The sequence below is a fragment of the Schistocerca piceifrons genome, chromosome 8, assembly GCF_021461385.2.
Source record: "Schistocerca piceifrons isolate TAMUIC-IGC-003096 chromosome 8, iqSchPice1.1, whole genome shotgun sequence".
Taxonomy (NCBI): Eukaryota; Metazoa; Arthropoda; class Insecta; order Orthoptera; family Acrididae; genus Schistocerca; species Schistocerca piceifrons.
Window position 1 is genome coordinate 399,258,623 of NC_060145.1, and position 18,973 is coordinate 399,277,595.

General features: G+C 39.0%; 1 protein-coding gene across 1 annotated transcript in view; it reads left to right on the plus strand.

Moving 5' to 3' along the window:
- LOC124711339 (rab-like protein 3) overlaps positions 1 to 18,973 on the plus strand; it is a 51,711-nt gene that overhangs the window by 20,331 nt on the left and 12,407 nt on the right. The window contains exons 3-4 of the mRNA XM_047241375.1: positions 11,687 to 11,838; positions 11,917 to 12,030. Coding sequence (XP_047097331.1) covers positions 11,687 to 11,838; positions 11,917 to 12,030 — 266 coding nt within the window. The remainder of the gene's footprint in view (positions 1 to 11,686; positions 11,839 to 11,916; positions 12,031 to 18,973) is intronic.

An 18,973-nucleotide genomic window follows, 5' to 3' on the forward strand; every position in this document is an offset into this window, starting at 1 on the left:
TCACTTGGAAGGATTTGAGAAGTAGCATCTTGATTCACAATGTATGCGAATCCTCAGATTGTTAACCAGCAGTTTGTGATCAGTCCAGTAGTTGTCAATGTTTTGAGCTGCTGTTGTGATTAGCATATCTTCCTTGTAATGCTACTGAGTGATGACAGACAGTCCGGAGCCATTATTTGGAATGTGGATGCATCCATGTAGTCTTAATAGATGAGCAGAATTGCATATTTGCGATAAAAGGCTCATTCTCAGCACAGACAGCAAGGAGTAGCAGCCTATTTGCATTGCACTTTCCAGCTCCTTTGTCCCCCCCCCCCCCCCCCCCAAAAAAAAAAAAAAAAAAAATTATTCTCTCTTCTCACTCTTAACATTGAAGCTGTCAAATAAGAGGAGTGGGTCTCCAGTGGTTGTCTTGATGAGAACATTGTTCAGTTGATGGTAAAACTGATTCCTTGTATCTTAATTGCAGTCGAATGAGGGAGAAGAGGCAGGGACTGGGGTGACAAATCTGTCTCAAGTGAGAAGAATTCAAAGAGTCATAATTCTTTCATTGACAGCAATAGGTGTTAATCGATATTGTTCCACTATTTTTTTTTTCCTCCATCCTTTCCTTTCCTCCATCCTTTCCTTTCCAGAAGATTGTGCACCCCTAAACTAGCCTCACCGATGTATCCTTCACCTAATAATCTGGTTTCACTTAACAGAGATTGAGATACAACTCATTGGCTTTGACCAGTGATGTCATAAGTAAGCCTCAGATGATACATGACAAACATCTGAATGAGTAAATGAGTGCTCAAAAACAAAGAAATGTAGCATAGAGAACAGAGATCATAGATATTCATCACACAAACTCGTACTTGTAATGTAATCTTATAACGTAATAGAATATAGGTCGTAAATGTACATCAAGTAAGCCCATAATTGTAAAAGAATCTTACACTATGAAAAAATAAGGTCCATAAAATAAATGAAATTATTAGGACAGATGAGGGAATTACAAGATTTCTGGCAGGTATGACTTAAAAACAGAACTAGAGACATTACCACAAAAGAAAATATTAGCAAAGATGTCAGGAAAACATATCACATAATACAAAATATACAACAAATCGAGCATTGGTATTCTGTTCTTCAACTGAGGAAGAGGGTAACAGTGTTAACCATGAAGGAAAAAGCAAGATGTACTAAACTTTGTTATTACCAACGGCAAAAAGAACGACATATTAACATCGATATCCTGTACTTCAGTTGATATATATACACTATGTGATCAAAAGTATCTGCCAAAAACAAATGTACTTCATATTAGGTGCATTCTGCTGCTACCTGCTGCCAGGTACACCGTATCAGAGACCTCAGTAGTCAATAGACATCGTGAGAATGCAGAATGGGGCGCTCCGCGGAACTCACAGACTTTGAATGTGGTCAGGTGATTGGGTGTACTTGTGTCATACGTTGTACATGAGATGTCCACACTCTTAAACACCCCTAGGTTGACTGTTTCCAATGTGATAGTGAAGTGGAAACATGGAGGGATATGTACAGCACAAAAGAGTACAGACCGACCTCGTCTGTTGACTGACAGAGATCGCTGTCAGTTGAAGAGGGTCATAATGTGTAATAGGCAGATATCTATCCAGACCATCACACAAGAATTTCAAACTGCATCAGGATCCATTCCAAGTGCTACGACAGTTAGGCCAGAGGTGAGAAAACTTGGATTTCATGGTGGAGCGGCTGCTCATAAGCCACACATCACACTGGTAAATGCAAAATGACGCCTTGCTTGGTGTAAGAAGCATAAACATTGGATGACTGTGCAGTGGAAAAACGTTGAGTGGAATGATGAATCGTGGAACACAATGTGACAAACTGATGGTAGGGTGTGGATATGGTGAATGCCCAGCGAATGTCATCTGCCAGCAAGTGTAGTGCCAACAGTAATATTCGGAGGCCGCGGTGATATGGTGTGGTCGTGATTTTCATGGAGGGAGTTTGCACCCAGTGTTTGTTGTTTTGTGTGGCACTATAACAGCACAGGCATACATTGATGTTTTATGCACCTTGCTTCCAACTGTTGAAGAGCAATTTGGAGATGGCAATTGCATCTTTCAACACCTGTTCATAATGCACGGCCTGTGGCAGAGTGGTTACACGACGATAACATCCCTGTAATGGATTGGCCTGCACAGAGTCCTGGCCTGAATCCTATAGAACACCTTTGGGATGTTTTGGAACACTGATTTTGTACAGGACTCACCAACTGACATTGATACCTCTCCTCAGTGCAGCACTCTGTGAAAAATGGGCTGCCATTCCCCAAGGAACCTTCCAGCACCTGATTGAACATATACCTGTGAGAGTGGAAGCTGTCATCAAAGCTAAGGGTGGGCCAACACCATATTGAATTCCAACATTACCATTGGAGGGTGCCATGAACTTGTCAGTCATTTTCAGCTAGGTATCGGGATAGTTTTGATCACATAGTGTAGGTCAACTGAACACTAGGGTACTAATATTACCCGTGACAAAAATAATGACAAACCTGGCATTGATATCTTATTCTTTACCCATAATAGGAACACCATCAAACCAATCCTTGGTAGCCGTTCTCTATTTGGCCTATATATGTCAAATAAAAAACAGATTACCAGTTTCATCCAAAATGAATAAAATGAGAACTCTAACATGGATATTCTATTATATGATTAACCTATGTAGGTCAACTAAATAATGAAACACTGTTATTATCCAAAACATTGAACACCAACAAACCAATATCAACAGAAAACAATATAAAACATCCCTTAAAGCATCAATACCTTGGATAACTGAAGTTATGAAGGATTTGACAAAAAGCGAAAATTGACATAAGAAACGCCTCAGACAGGGATACGTTTAGGAGGAAAATTGATAAGTGGAAGTTTATTCCAGAGGTGGACCCAAAACCGTACCGATCAAAGTGGACTAAAGAAAGAAAGAAGGCCTTCAGGGAGAAAAACGAAGAAATACTGGGAAAATAAGAAGAACCCTAAGAAAGATTGAAAATCACCTGCTTATCATTTTCCAATTGGGACATTCGCTACTAATAATAATAAAAGTAAAATGAAAAGAAAAGAATGCAAAATTAATATTACAGAAAAGAAAACAGTAAACTTACCATACACAGACATCAAGAAAACACCTAAGCTAGCCTCAAAAAACGTCAACAAGCCCCACATACATAGAGACACACAGACAAAAATGACTACACAAACGAATACGCACATACAAATAAACATGTACATAGGAACATATACACCCAGAATGGCATACAAACAAAATAAAAATTTTAAAAAATGTGAATAGCATACCACACCATAATATTCACCAACACACAATGCTGACTATCCCACTTTCCACCTATACAGAGTCACAAGAAAGCAACAAAACCAAAATAACAAAAGACGAAAATGTGTATCGAACATTACCCAACACAAAAAATAAAACAAGATCAGACACAAAAGTCCCAAATTCATAACCTCTCCATTCTCACAAAAATCACACCTCCATTTCATTTCCCTAATTAACATTAAACCCCTTAGCTTCCTTCCCCAACATCAATTTAGCTAACCACTTTTGTTCTGTACATCTCTGCAATATGCTTAAGGAAATACTTAAATGGGCAGTATGTATCAGGTACACTGAGATTCCAAGAATATTGATCCAAATGCCCCAGTAATGCACTGTTTCCTTCTCCTACAACAGTTATGACACCGCCCCCCCCCCTCCCATTTTTCCAAATATCCTTCTGTAGCATTACGATAATTTCTGAATTCGATATTGTGGTTAACAACTAAATGAAGCAACCCCCTTTTCCCCAAATCTCTATTTGATGAAAAGCATTCAGATGTAATACAATAGACACCTCAGCAACATACTCTTCAATTAATTTGACCAACACTTTCGTTTTTCAGTTACAAACCAACTTGAACATCATAACTTTCTGTCCTCAAAATAACAAACCCATAATCCCGCCACAGGCTCCCCCCTACTCTTCAATTTCTATGATGAAACCTATCCCCCTCCGCCCCAGAAACCCCCTATAGTTTAAGTACTTCTCACAAACATCTCAACAAAATGAGTACCAATCTCACCCCCCTCCCCCATGAACCATGGACCTTGCCGTTGGTGGGGAGGCTTGCGTGCCTCAGTGATACAGATGGCCATACCGTAGGTGCAACCACAATTGAGGGGGGGGGGGGGGGGTATCTGTTGAGAAGCCAGACAAACATGTGGTTCCTGAAGAAGGGCAGCAGCATCAGCATTTTCAGAAGTTGCAAGGGCAACAGTCTGGATGATTGACTGATCTGGCCTTGTAACACTAACCAAAACGGCCTTGCTGTGCTGGTACTGCGAACGGCTGAAAGCAAGGGGAAACCACGGCTGTAATTTTTCCCGAGGGCATGCAGCTTTACTGTATGGTTAAATAATGATGGCGTCCTCTTGGGTAAAATATTCCGGAGCTAAAATAGTCCCCCATTCGGATCTCCAGGCAGGGACTACTCAAGAGGATGTCGTTATCAGGAGAAAGAAAACTGGCGTTCTACGGATTGGAGCGTGGAATGTCAGATCCCTTAATCGGGCAGCTAGGTTATAAAATTTAAAAACGGAAATGGATAGGTTAAGGTTAGATATAGTGGGAATTAGTGAAGTTCGGTGGAAGGAGGAACAAGACTTCTGGTCAGGTGACTACAGGGTTATAAACACAAAATCAAATAGGGGTAATGCAGGAGTAGGTTTAATAATGAATAGGAAAATAGGAATGCAGGTAAGCTACTACAAACAGCATAGTGAACGCATTATTGTGGCCAAGATAGACACGAAGCCCACACCTACTACAGTAGTACAAGTTTATATGCCAACTAGCTCTGCAGATGACGAAGAAATTGAAGAAATGTATAACGAGATAAAAGAAATTATTCAAGTAGTGAAGGGAGACGAAAATTTAATTGTCATGGGTGACTGGAATTTGAGAGTAGGGAAAGGGAGAGAAGAAAACATAGTAGGTGAATATGGAGTGGGACTAGGGAATGAAAGAGGAAGCCACCTGGTAGAATTTTGCACACAGCATAACTTAATCATAGCTAACACTTGGTTCAAGAATCATAAAAGAAGGTTGTATACATGGAAGAAGCCTGGAGATACTAGAAGGTTTCAGATAGATTAGATAATGGTAAGATAGAGATTCAGGAACCAGGTTTTAAGTTGTAAGACATTTCCAGGGGCAGATGTGGACTCTGACCACAGTCTATTGGTTATGAACTGTGTATTAAAACTGAAGAAACTGCAAAAAGGTGGGAATTTAAGGAGATGGGACCTGGATAAACTGACTAAACCAGAAGTTGTACAGAGTTTCAGGGAGAGCATAAGAGAACAATTGACATGAAAGGGGGAAATAAATACAGTAGAAGAAGAATGGGTAGCTCTGAGGGATGAAGTAGTGAAGGCAGCAGAGGATCAAGTAGGTAAAAAGACGAGGGCTAGTAGAAATTCTTGGGTAACAGATGAAATATTGAACTTAATTGATGAAAGGAGAAAATATAAAAAAGCAGTAAATAAAGCAGGCAAAAAGGAATACAAACGTCTCAAAAATGAGATCGACAGGAAGCGTAAAATGGCTAAGCAGGGATGGTTAGAGGACAAATGTAAGGATGTAGAGGCATATCTCACTAGGGGTAAGACAGATACTGCCTACAGGAAAATTAAAGAGACCTTTGGAGAAAAGAGAACCACTTGCATGAATATCAAGAGCTCAGATGGAACCTGGTTCTAAGCAAAGAGGGGAAAGCAGAAAGGTGGAAGGGGTATATAGAGGGTCTATACAAGGGCGATGTACTTGAGGACAATATTATGGAAATGGATGAAGATGAATTGGGAGATAGGATACTGCGTGAAGAGTTTGACAGAACACTGAAAGACCTGAGTCGAAACAAGGCCCCGGGAGTAGACAGCATTCCATTAGAACTACTGATAGCCTTGGGAGAGGCAGCCCTGACAAAACTCTACCATCTGGTGAGCAAGATGTGTGAGACAGGGAAATACCTTCAGACTTCAAGAAGAGTATAATAATTACAATCCCAAAGAAAGCAGGCGTTGACAGGTGTGAAAATTACTGAACTATCAGTTTAATAAGTCACGGCTGCAAAATGCTAACATAAATTCTTTACATACAAATGGAAAAATTGCTACAAGCTAACCTCGTAGAAGATCAGTTTGTATTCCGTAGAAATGATGGAACACGTGAGGCAATACTGACCCTACGACTGATCTTAGAAAATAGATTAAGGAAAGTCAAACCTACGTTTCTAGCATCTGTAGACTTAGAGAACGCTTTTGACAATGTTGACTGGAATACTCCCTTTCAAATTCTGAAGGTGGCAGGGGTGAAATACAGGGAGCGAAAGGCTATTTACAATTTGTACAGGAACTAGATGGCAGTTATAAGAGTCGAGGGACACGGAAGGGAAGCAATGGTTGGGAAGGGAGTGAGACAGGGTTGTAGCCTCTCCCCGATGTTATTCAATATGTATATTGAGCAAGCAGTGAAGGAAACAAAAGAAAAATTCAGAGTAGGTATTAAATTCCATGGAGAAGAAATAAAAACTTTGAGGTTCGCCGATGACATTGTAATTCTGTCAGAGACAGCAAAGGACTTGGAAGAGCAGTTGAATGGAATGGACAGTGTCTTGAAAGGAGGATATAAGATGAACATCAGCAAAAGCAAAATGAGGATAATGGAATGTAGTTGAATTAAGTCGGGTGATGCTGAGGGATTTAGATTAGGAAATGAGACACTTCAAGTAGTAAAGGAGTTTTACTATTTGGGGAGCATAATAACTGATGATGGTCGAAGTAGAGAGGATATAAAATGTAGACTGGCAATGGCAAAGAAAGTGTTTCTGAAGAAGAGAAATTTGTTAACATAGAGTATAGATTTAAGTGTCAGGAAGTCGTTTCTGAAAGTATTTGTATGGAGTGTAGCCATGTATGGAAGTGAAATATGGACGATAAATAGTTTGGACAAGAAGAGAATAGAAGCTTTTGAAATGTGGTGCTACAGAAGAATGGTGAAGATTAGATGGGTAGATCACATAACTAATGAGGAGGTATTGAATAGAATTGGGGAGAAGAGAAGAGGAGTTTGTGGCACAACTTACAAGAAGAAGGGACCGGTTGGTAGGAAATGTTCTGAGGCATCAAGGGATGACAAATTTAGCATTGGAGGGCAGTGTGGAGGGTAAAAATCGTAGAGGGAGACCAAGAGATGAATACACTAAGCATATTCAGAAGGACGTAGGTTGCAGAAAGTACTGGGAGATGAAGAAGCTTGCACAGGATAGAGCTGCATGGAGAGCTGCATCAAACCAGTCTCAGGACTGAAGACTACAACAACAACAACAACAACAACACTCACCCAACATTAATACACACACAACCACACAGGATATCTCATACGTCAGCAGTAAGTAATCTTCATAACATTCCTCACAGCCATCTAAGATTTTTCAGACGGCATTTCTCTTCTAATGGAACGCCAAAAACTATCCTTGCTATATCTCCAACCAGAGCGACCCACTCGACAGTCGCATGTTTTGGCCACACTTACGGCACCGAACAAATTCAGCATTTAATTTTGATATTTGTAAAAAAAGAATTGTAGATAACATATCTACACCCATAACATCAGTCAGTTCATCCTTACTCATTGGCACAAATGAATCTCTATCTACAAACTTACAACAGATATCTCAGAATTATCCAGGATGAAGAAATAACTATACGACATGTATCTAAAAATTTGCTCAAAATGAAATTTAAAACTAATAAAGGATTATGTAATAGACTACAAACAGTATTGTATCAAATGATGACCAATAAATTAAAAACTGTACACAGATTCCTTAAAATCATAACCAACAATCAAATGCATATACAATTTCTTTTTTTTAATGCTGTATTCATTTATTTTAATTTATGATTTGAATTTTATTTCCCAAGATAATCAGTTTATTATCTATGACTCGGAAATACAAAAATTATCGTCTATGACTTAAATTTGATGTCATTTGTCAAAGCCAATGAATTGTATCCCATTCTTCTGTTGAGCCATGGTTCTCCAATATCCTTTCCTTTCCAGAAGATTGTGTACTCTGACAAGCCTCGCTGATGTGTTCTTTACCTGATAGCTAGCAATGTCTGTATCTAGTGTAGCTAGCTTTTGAGTGGTGAGAGAACTACTTTTTTCTGGTATGCTACCATTTAAGTGCAAAAGACTTGAAATTTCGTGTTCCATAAGTCATATTGTCCTTTCTTGTTTTCGTCCATTGATTAGAAGTGACTTTCTAGGTGTGGATTCCAAGCCAGGTACAAATGGGTCTACTGATGTTTGACCAATCTTTTCTAAGGCCCACCCCATTCATGGTGGACAGTGGTTATGAGGAATAGGCCTGCCTATTTGCAGATGCAGGACAGGATCCCTTAGCAGTCAGAAAAATTGTCAGGAAGGCGACCATCACATACTTATCATCAGTGTGCAGATCCAGACTAGCAGCTTCCAGCCTTACCCAAGCTTGCTACCACCACTCTTATTTCATTGCCACTGGACTTTAAGGAAAATGGCAGGAGAAATTGCCATTTGCGTGATTTTGTTTAAGATGTATCTCAACTTCTGAGGGAGTAATCCATTTACAAAATTGTTAAGGCTTTCGTGGGCACTTGTTGACAAACTGCCTATTGGCTTCTGTCTCGAGTTCTTCGGCCGATGTTCATTTAATGATTTTTGTGACATTTCGCCAGCACGAGTGGCTGGCATTGTCAAAGCTTCACCCTCCATTGCTGGTGGTGAACTGGAGCCGAGCTCGCGGCCGCAGACTATATGTACCTGGCGCGCCAACGCCCGAGGGCTTCTCCGCGATCATTTCTGGTGCGGTTCTCCTCTTGCTACCTGTGACGGTCGTTCGCTGCAGCACGGGAAGCCAGGATCCGTTTACCTTAAGGCTTTCCCCTTTCTTGTTGAAACTGTTCGCATGTTTTTTTATTTCTACAGCTTCTCTGAACAAGCGCGTGTGATAGTGCTTCTCTACAGCCAGAACTTCTGTGTCGGTGAATTTTATTATGTGGTCAGTCTCATTCAGTGCTTGCTCTTCCACGGCTGATTTCTCCACCTGCCCCAACCTGCAATGTCGCTTATGCTCTTTGATCCTGGTGTTAATTAATCGTCCAGTCATTCCGACATAAACTTTTCCGCACGAGCATGGTATACGGTATTTTCCCGACATTCCTTCGCCGATCTAAGACACTCTTTGATCTTCCTTGTCATGTTTGTGCAATATTCCCAGAGTGACGGACAGAATCGGCCGTATATTGCGCAAACATGGCAGAAAAATTTAAGTGCTCGTTTTTCCTGTGTACCGTTTGAGGGTGGAACGGTAGAGAGACAGCTTGAAGGTGGTCCATTGAACACTGCCAGGCAGTTTATTGTGAATAGCAGAGTAATCACGTAGATGTAGATGTAGATGCCTGTGAAACTAAAATTCAATCACTAAACTTGAATATGATATCAGAAGAAATTATTTCTAAAAAGAAAATGAATGAAAAGATTGTTACTTTGGCGAGCAGTTATTGTGTACCATGATTATATGCAAGGGAGGTGACTCGTACACAGATGCAGAGTTTGTGAAAATTTGTATTAATTCTTGGAGATGGGTGACTAGAAACGTGTAAGGTGGAGACATTGACTTGACAAGTTCTCTCGATTTTTAGAAACAATCACCAGAAATGTGTGGGTATACTCCTGGTATACTTCCCAGCAAATTAGGGACACTGTTGCTCCTGGGGTATCGGCGAGGACCATTCGCAACCCTCTCCATGAAGCTGGGCTATGGTCCCGCACACCGTTAGGCCGTCTTCCGCTCACGCCCCAACATCGTGCAGCCCGCCTCCAGTGGTGTCGCGACAGGCGTGAATGGAGGGACGAATGGAGACGTGTCGTCTTCAGCGATGAGAGTCGCTTCTGCCTTGGTGCCAATGATGGTCGTATGCGTGTTTGGCGCCGTGCAGGTGAGCGCCACAATCAGGACTGCATACGACCGAGGCACACAGGGCCAACACCCGGCATCATGGTGTGGGGAGCGATCTCCTACACTGGCCGTACACCACTGGTGATCGTCGAGGGGACACTGAATAGTGCACGGTACATCCAAACCGTCATCGAACCCATCGTTCTACCATTCCTAGACCGGCAAGGGAACTTGCTGTTCCAACAGGACAATGCACGTCCGCATGTATCCCGTGCCACCCAATGTGCTCTAGAAGGTGTAAGTCAACTACCCTGGCCAGCAAGATCTCCGGATCTGTCCCCCATTGAGCATGTTTGGGACTGGATGAAGCGTCGTCTCACGCGGTCTGCACGTCCAGCACGAACGCTGGTCCAACTGAGGCGCCAGGTGGAAATGGCATGGCAAGCCGTTCCACGGGACTACATCCAGCATCTCTACGATCGTCTCCATGGGAGAATAGCAGCCTGCATTGCTGCGAAAGGTGGATATACACTGTACTAGTGCCGATATTGTGCATGCTCTGTTGCCTGTGTCTATGTGCCTGTGGTTCTGTCAGTGTGATCATGTGATGTATCTGACCCCAGGAATGTGTCAATAAAGTTTCCCCTTCCTGGGACAATGAATTCACGGTGTTCTTATTTCAATTTCCAGGAGTGTATTTATTGATGGTTTTCTGGCTAAATGATGACAGTTTTTGGGACTGGAAACAGTCTGTCATTGGCTGTTGCAGTATTTTATTCTAGTCCTGTAGGAAATTTTATTATGGCAAATAATTCAAAGTTGGACATCAACATCTCTGAGTGAGTCAGTACTTCCTGATAGAAAACCAACATTAAATCCCCGCAAATAGTAATTCATCACTTAAGTCTGCGTAATCTATTAAAACTGTCTAAATCTGGATTGTGAAGCTCATGTACTTCCTGCTGGTGTCCCGTAAACTGTCAGTGCTACAAGGTCATGAGTTTCTTCATTCACTGTTCTGGCACAACATTGAAAGAACTGTTTAACACTATGTTCATTACCCTGATAGGCCTGGGAGTTAACTAAATATTTTGCACATATAACCACCCCCTTCCTTCTTATTGATTCTACAACAGTACAATACTAGTTTGTGTCAATTAAGACAAGTCTATTCAGTTTTATTAATTTACATCTGATGTTCTGATAGGCAAAAGAAGTCTGCTGGCATTACATCTTTCCTTTCATTTTCCTGTATGTATATGAGAAGTTCATCCTTTTTATTACTGAGGCTTTTGATGTTTTCTTGGAAGATACTGTCAGTTTTTGGTTGCTGAATAGGTAAACAGCTTGAAGGTAGACTGACACACATAAAACTAAACCTCATTTTGTTTGAGCACATCACATGCTGTGGGCTCTTTTTGGCCTTTCTGGGACTCAAGGAATGCTTACTCTTGGAGCCTTTGTGAGCCTAATGTAATTTATAGCTTTAGCAAGATTAAATCAGAAATAAACACAGATGAACAGTTACATGTTTTATTGCCACTAGATTCTGGACACTCCAATTGTGAATATTTATTTCTATGTACTAGACATCACATTTGACATTTATACTCTTTTTACAGGTATTATTCTGGTACATGACCTCACAAATCGTAAATCTCAATTAAATCTTCACAAATGGTTGGCTGAAGTTGTAAACCGTGAAGGAAATTGTAAAAATCGTCACGGAAATTTTGATGATTTTGATCCTGAACAGTTTGTTGGAGCAACACAGGTTTGTGAAAACATATTTTTGTTTGTAGTTAATCGTTAGTATGCATACTGTGCAATAGTAACATTTATTTGTTTCCAGGTGCCTATATTAGTTATTGGAACAAAGTTGGATCTGGCAGAGAAAGTTAGGTCTCATGCACACAGACGATCGTCAGCAATAGCTGAAGAATGTGGAGCTGATGAAATTTTTTTGGTGAGATACAAATATTTTAATTTCAATCTCATCTGCTACATTCCGTCCTGTATTTTTTCTTTTTTCTGCAATAATCTTTTTTTGTATGAATAACATTAGGTATAAGTTAATGTAGAGGAAGTGCATGAACAGTCAGTATCTTTCCGTCTCTATTGCAGATTTCTTGTTTTCAGTTAAACACTGTGTAGCCCTAAGTAGAATGTAGTATCATTGTTGATGAATATATCATTCAGCTGATTGAGGTAAAACAGCAAGAAAAATGGTTCTTCCACTTTTTCACGGTGGCTAGACAATATGAAGTTCAGTTGATTGTACTAACCAGATAAAGTGTGACATTCCATTGCTTCATTTTTCAAACCTCGACTGAACAACCTGCAAAGACCAGGCTATGAGAGAATGAGGCACCCTGCATACAAATCACAAACTGCTGGTTATCTATACAGATGTGCAACCATTCTGAAGAAAACTGCCCTTTTTAGAATATGGGTTGGCAAGTATTTACAGAAGAATTAAAAAGGAAACAAAAATTGAAAATAACAAAAAAGACAGTTTACAAAGCCTTGTAGCCACCAATGTGTTAGTCTCAAAGAAACTTCTTCCAAAGGTAGATATAGATATATCGAAGTAAATGGTACCTCTTGTATGAGAAAATGCGTTTCTGACATAACTTATACTGCCGTCCTGTTATATACAATCCAAGGCAAGTACGTACAACACCATCCCTAAAGATCTAAATGTCTCACAGCAGTAGTATTAAGACAGCTTTCACTTACACAAACCGCTCCACATTCCTCACAGAAATGAAAAAACTACGGAAACTTAAAGTGGAGGTATCAGGAACAACTAGACCTTTAGCAGCTCACAGCCATTTACGGATGACTACATAATAAATGTTAATATAAGTGAAAAAGAATCATCATCTAGTCTACCTACCTCCATCAAAGGTGGAGATAAGGAGGAACTGAAGCTTCACAACACAGCGAAGATAAGTATGCACATATCTTCCATAGGCAAATTGTAAACCATATGAGGAGCGTCATTTCAAATTGCATTAATTGCACAGATCATAATTATACAGCCAGCGAAAGAAAAGTTTTGTTTTGTAATCAAATGAAATATGCCAAAATTCTTGACGGAAGGACCTAGGTATTTAGATTAAGTTCCAGAATTAGTCATGATTGAAATCATTTCCTAGCGCATGAAGGTGCTATTTTAATTTTTAAATTGCACTTAACTAGATTAGATTAGCACTTGTTCCATAGATCATGAATATGACACTTCGTAATGATGTGGAACATGTCAGGTTAATAAAAGGTGTCTATACAAGATATTACATTACACAAAATATTACATGACACTGAATAATTTTTTTTTTTTTTTTTTTTTTGGGTGGGTGGGAGAGGGGGGGGGGGGGGAAATTACCCACTTACTATATCCAAAAATTCATCTAATGAGTAGAAGGAGTTGCCATTCAGAAATTCTTTTAATTTCCTTTTTAAATGCTATATGGCTATCTGTTAGACTTTTGCTGCTATTAGGCAAGTGACCAAAGACTTTTGTGGCAGCATAATTTACCCCTTTCTGAGCCAAAGTTAGATTTAACCTTGAGTAGTGAAGATCATCCTTTCTCCTAGTGTTGTAGCCATGTACACTGCTATTACTTTTGAATTCGTTCTGATTGTTAATAACAAACTTCATAAGTGAATATATATGTCTGCTTGTGTCTGTATATGTGTGGATGGATATATATGTGTGTGTGAGTGTATACCCGTCCTTTTTTCCCCCTAAGGTAAGTCTTTCCGCTCCCGGGATTGGAATGACTCCTTACCCTCTCCCTTAAAACCCACATCCTTTCGTCTTTCCCTCTCCTTCCCTCTTTCCTGACGAGGCAACAGTTTGTTGCGAAAGCTTGAATTTTGTGTGTATTTTTGTGTGTCTGTCGACCTGCCAGCACTTTCATTTGGTAAGTCACATCATCTTTGTTTTTTTTATATATATATATATATATATAAAAAAAGAAAGATGATGAAACTTACCAAACAAAAGCGCTGGCAGGTCGATAGACACACAAACAAACACCAACATACACACAAAATTCTAGCTTTCGCAACCAATGGTTGCCTCGTCAGGAAAGAGGGAAGGAGAAGGAAAGACAAAAGGATATGGGTTTTAAGGGAGAGGGTAAGGAGTCATTCCAATCCCGGGAGCGGAAAGACTTACCTTAGGGGGAAAAAAGGACAGGTATACACTCGCACACACACATATCCATCCACACATACACAGACACAAGCAGACAAATAATGCACTAAAAACTTTTCTAGTGATGATATAAGGTTAGAATGGAATATTAATACTTCAGTGCATGCTTAACGTAGAACAAGCATGTGTCATAGGTCTAATTTCCAGAGATATTTTATAGAAATCAACATTCTACTCCAATGTTCAATGTTACACTAAAACAGCGCTCTGAATGGAACTTCAAAAGAGTGCAACAAGAAACAAAAACTTATACTGTGGAATTTAGTTATAAGCTCTTTCAAAAATTATTGATCTTAATAATTAAATAGAACAGAAGGAAATAGTAAGAAGTTGCTGTGGATCACAAATTAACAAACCATTTGTAGGGACAAGCACCCACAAATGGTTTGTTAATTTGTGATCCACAGCAACTTCTTACTATTTCCTTCTGTTCTATTTAATTATTAAGATCAATAATTTTTGAAAGAGCTTATAACTAAATTCCACAGTATAAGTTTTTGTTTCTTGTTGCACTCTTTTGAAGTTCCATTCAGATCGCTGTTTTAGTGTAACATTGAACATTGGAGTAGAATGTTGATTTCTATAAAATATCTCTGGAAATTAGACCTATGACACATGCTTGTTCTACGTGTATGTGTGGATGGATATGTGTGTGTGTGCGAGTGTATACCTGTCCTTTTTTCCCCCTAAGGTAAGTCTTTCCGCTCCCGGGATTGGAATGACTCCTTACCCTCTCCCTTAAAACCCATATCCTTTTGTCTTTCCTTCTCCTTCCCTCTTTCCTGACGAGGCAACCATTGGTTGCGAAAGCTAGAATTTTGTGTGTATGTTGGTGTTTGTTTGTGTGTCTATCGACCTGCCAGCGCTTTTGTTTGCAGCATGATCTTGGATGAGCTCCAGCAATTATTCTGATTGTGCAGTGAACACTCTTTTACTCAGCTAACTTACTGAGATGTATATTGCCAGAATTTGCATTGCCCCTAATGACATAAGTAGCTGAAATCAAATGTTTCAGTGTGTTTTTCCAGTTCAACCCTCATCAATGCATACACCTAGAAATTTTGAATATTCTACCTTAGCTACCGATTTCTGATTGAAGTCTCTATTTATTAATGGTGTCATTCCATTTACTGTGTGGAACTGTATATACTGTGTTTTCTCAAACTGTAATAAGAGCCCATTTGCAGAGAACCACTTAATGATTTTCTGAAAAACGTTGTTTACAATTACATCAGTTAATTCTTGTCTGTTGGGTGTGATAGCTATACTTGTATCATCGGCCAGCTTTGCATCTTCGTGAATATAGAATAGTAAGTCATTAATACATATTAAGAACAGCAGAGGACCCAAGACCAAACCTTGCGGCACCACTTTCTTGATTGTTACCTAGTTTGAGAAACCACCAGTTTTTTTTTGCATATTATGTGAACAGATTATTTCAACTTTCTGCACTTTTCCAGTTAGGTATGATTTAAACCATTTGAGTGCTGTCCCACTCATACCACAGTACTTGAGCTTATCTAGAAATATGTTTTGAACCAATTCACTGATCAAAATCTGTTTTGATCCAACCATGTTTTCACATAATATGATTTGAAACATTCATTTCAATATTTTATTGTTGGACACAGCCCATCACATGACAAAATGAAGTTATTGACATGTTGTTGATGGTAGATTGATTTTTACAGTCTTGTACTTAGTCCTTCTTCCTCGTGCAAACAGTCATCGTCCTTATGAGTCTGCCTACCAGTTTCAGCTGATGTCACATCAATATTTAGTGCAGAAACATAAAACTGCAAACTATCAACCCCATTCCAGTTTCTTAGTGTCACATAATACTCTCGGATTATCAATTATGGGAAGTACAAGTAAATGGGCAATCCTTGTGCCTCACTTGAGAAGGTTTGTGAATCGCTTTGAGGCGTCAGTGAACCAGTATGTCAGCTCCAGCTTTACTCAGGTGTGAGACTGCTCATGTTTCTTTATAATTACTCTCGTCATTTCTTTAAGCCCATCTACGGTAATTTCTTAAATTCTTAGCAAGAATCATGTAATTCCCTACAAAACATTTTTCCCTAGAAATTTTACTGTTCCCACAACCTGATAAATCTGTCAGTGTTCCACAGATGTAATGATTTCCGAGCACTTATGAAGAGAGACTTTTGGACAATGCCAGAAATCCTGTTTGTGGGTAAAAATGAATGTCCCGTCATAGGAAAGCATACAATAATCATAGAAATGTTAACAGGTGCTTTGTTTTAAAGTCAATAAACTAGAACATGGATAACATGGATGTTCTTGTTTTGCCGTCTGCAACTGTCTGCAAAAAGCATGATGCAGGTGATCGAATTATTGAAATATATGTCAGTTAGAAATGAGGTAATTCCAGATGACACCTCATTCGCTTCTCTTCCAGCCTCAGTCACACCCCAAGCATAAAATTTTGGATTCTGGATACTGACATCAATAACATACTACATGTAAAAGAATATTTGGCATGAGTAGTATGCTTCACATTCGATAATTTACGCAGTGTTTGTATCTGTTGCAAGTGAAAGCAAAATGACATTGTGTCAGCAGGACATTCCCTCAAAAGTCTGTGTTTAGCCTTTACACAAACTTTATCTGCTTCCAGTTCATCTAGTAACCTGTTCTTTTTTGTGGTAATCTGAAAGCATAATAACAAAATCATCCATGGATGTTGTCCCAACCCCATCGTAAAACGTATACATAGAATGTTCTGGAAAACTTATTTTTTCGCTTTCAAGTCCACAGAAACTTACATTATACATGTTGAAGAGTCTGTGTATGTTTAATTCTGCTGGAAGATAAAGCATATGACTTTTATTCCTGCTGTGATGTGATTCCCTTCTCGTGCTCATATCCAAAAAATGAATGCAGCCACCTTATCTCTTTACTGTTTTATAGCTGTAAATTAATGGGCACGAAAAAAAAATTTACATATGTAACTGTCAAGGAGACCTATAATAAGCAATCAGTAATACAGTATGTTATGATCTACATGATAGTGTTTCACTGTTGAAATAAAATTCCGCATTAGCTGGAGGAAAGTGGCTGAGAGTAAGATTCTAAATGTTAGTAAAGCACATAATCTGCTGAATATAGTTTGAAATTTATCTTCACATACCGACACCTGTAACATAGGACTTTAAACGTGGTTTTATCACACTAGTCTTAGTATGTTGCATCTTAAATGGTTCCATTTTATGTAGTCACAAGAAAGCAGCACTCAGCTTACTTACTGATTTGCCTTTCACAATAAAACAGGTATGGTATTTATTTGTAAGTTTTCGTGGTTGATTAGGCCTCATTTTCAAACTGCTAGTACAGTGAAATAAATTTTAATGTCTTTAGAGCAGCTAGCTCATCTGGGGTATTATTTCTGTAACTGGTGTAGTATCTCATCATTAATCAATCGGAGACTTGCTTAATAGGAGTCACCAGTAACGGTACTTTCCAAAGAGTAATGTGTGCAAGTTTTAAAATCCTTGTCCCTTGTCTGCTTCTTTTCTGGTTTATCATAAAAACTAAACGGAAATATCCACCATTATTCATCCTACTGTTGTCTTGTACATGGGCTGGTATGGGGGTTGATTGATGTATAATAGAGGCACATTGCAGTGTATTGTGGTATGACTTGAAATAATTTAGTATTATAATCTTGTGAAGTTAAATCAAACATGACTTCAAAGTTATTACTGGACTGAATACTGTCAATAATATGTGCATTAAAGTTCTTTTTTTTCAGAAATTAGATTCTCATTTATACAGTTTGGTTTAAAGAACCTGCAATATATAGAGTGAAGTTTGATTCAGTGATAATCATTAAAAATTCACTATTATTTCAATCCGTATTTATAAGTTCAATATGCTTTTCCAATGTTACATATTTTACATTCAATACATTAATTATAATTATATTATATAGGAAGTTGTTACATTATACTGACCAGTAGGGATTAAATTTTTATGCAGTACAAAAGAGACCTCATTGTGCCTTGTAAAATCTCTCTCTCTCTCTCTCTCTCTCTCTCTCTCTCTCCTCTTGAGAAACTTCTTTCTGCTTCATAAGAACTTTAAGCTATTTGTTTAACTATTAGAGCAATGTGTCACTAAGTTCAGTAATTAACTGGTTAAAATTTCTTCATATATTATACAAATTTGCTTGTATCCTAACTTTTTTTTACCATGTCAGCTTTCTAGGACAGATTTGCATATGGTTGGTTAGTACACAGTAAATTTCAAAAGTAAAATATCAGAGAGATAATGGCTATCAGAGGAAGTATTAGCTTTTTATTATAGAATTTTTCAGCACATATGGAAGAATTCACATTGCCCTCCCTCCCCCTTCCCCTCCCCCTCTCCCTCTCCCTTTGGGTTTGGTGGTTAGAATAGACCCGAGGTATTCCTGCCTGTCATTCTCCTACGTTTCAGCCAAATATGTTATGGTCCCCTACTAGGGTTTGATCTCCACCTTTCCAATTTCCACAGAAAGACAGGCCATTTTACATTGTATGCATCGTGTGTGAAGACTTTCTGCACCTATTTTTTTGATGGAAATGTGAGTACACCCATCACCCAGCATTTTGGGCAAGGATGTGTTATGGGTTGCATACTTTCAATCCATTGTATGCTGTCATCTCCTGTACCCACAATAATA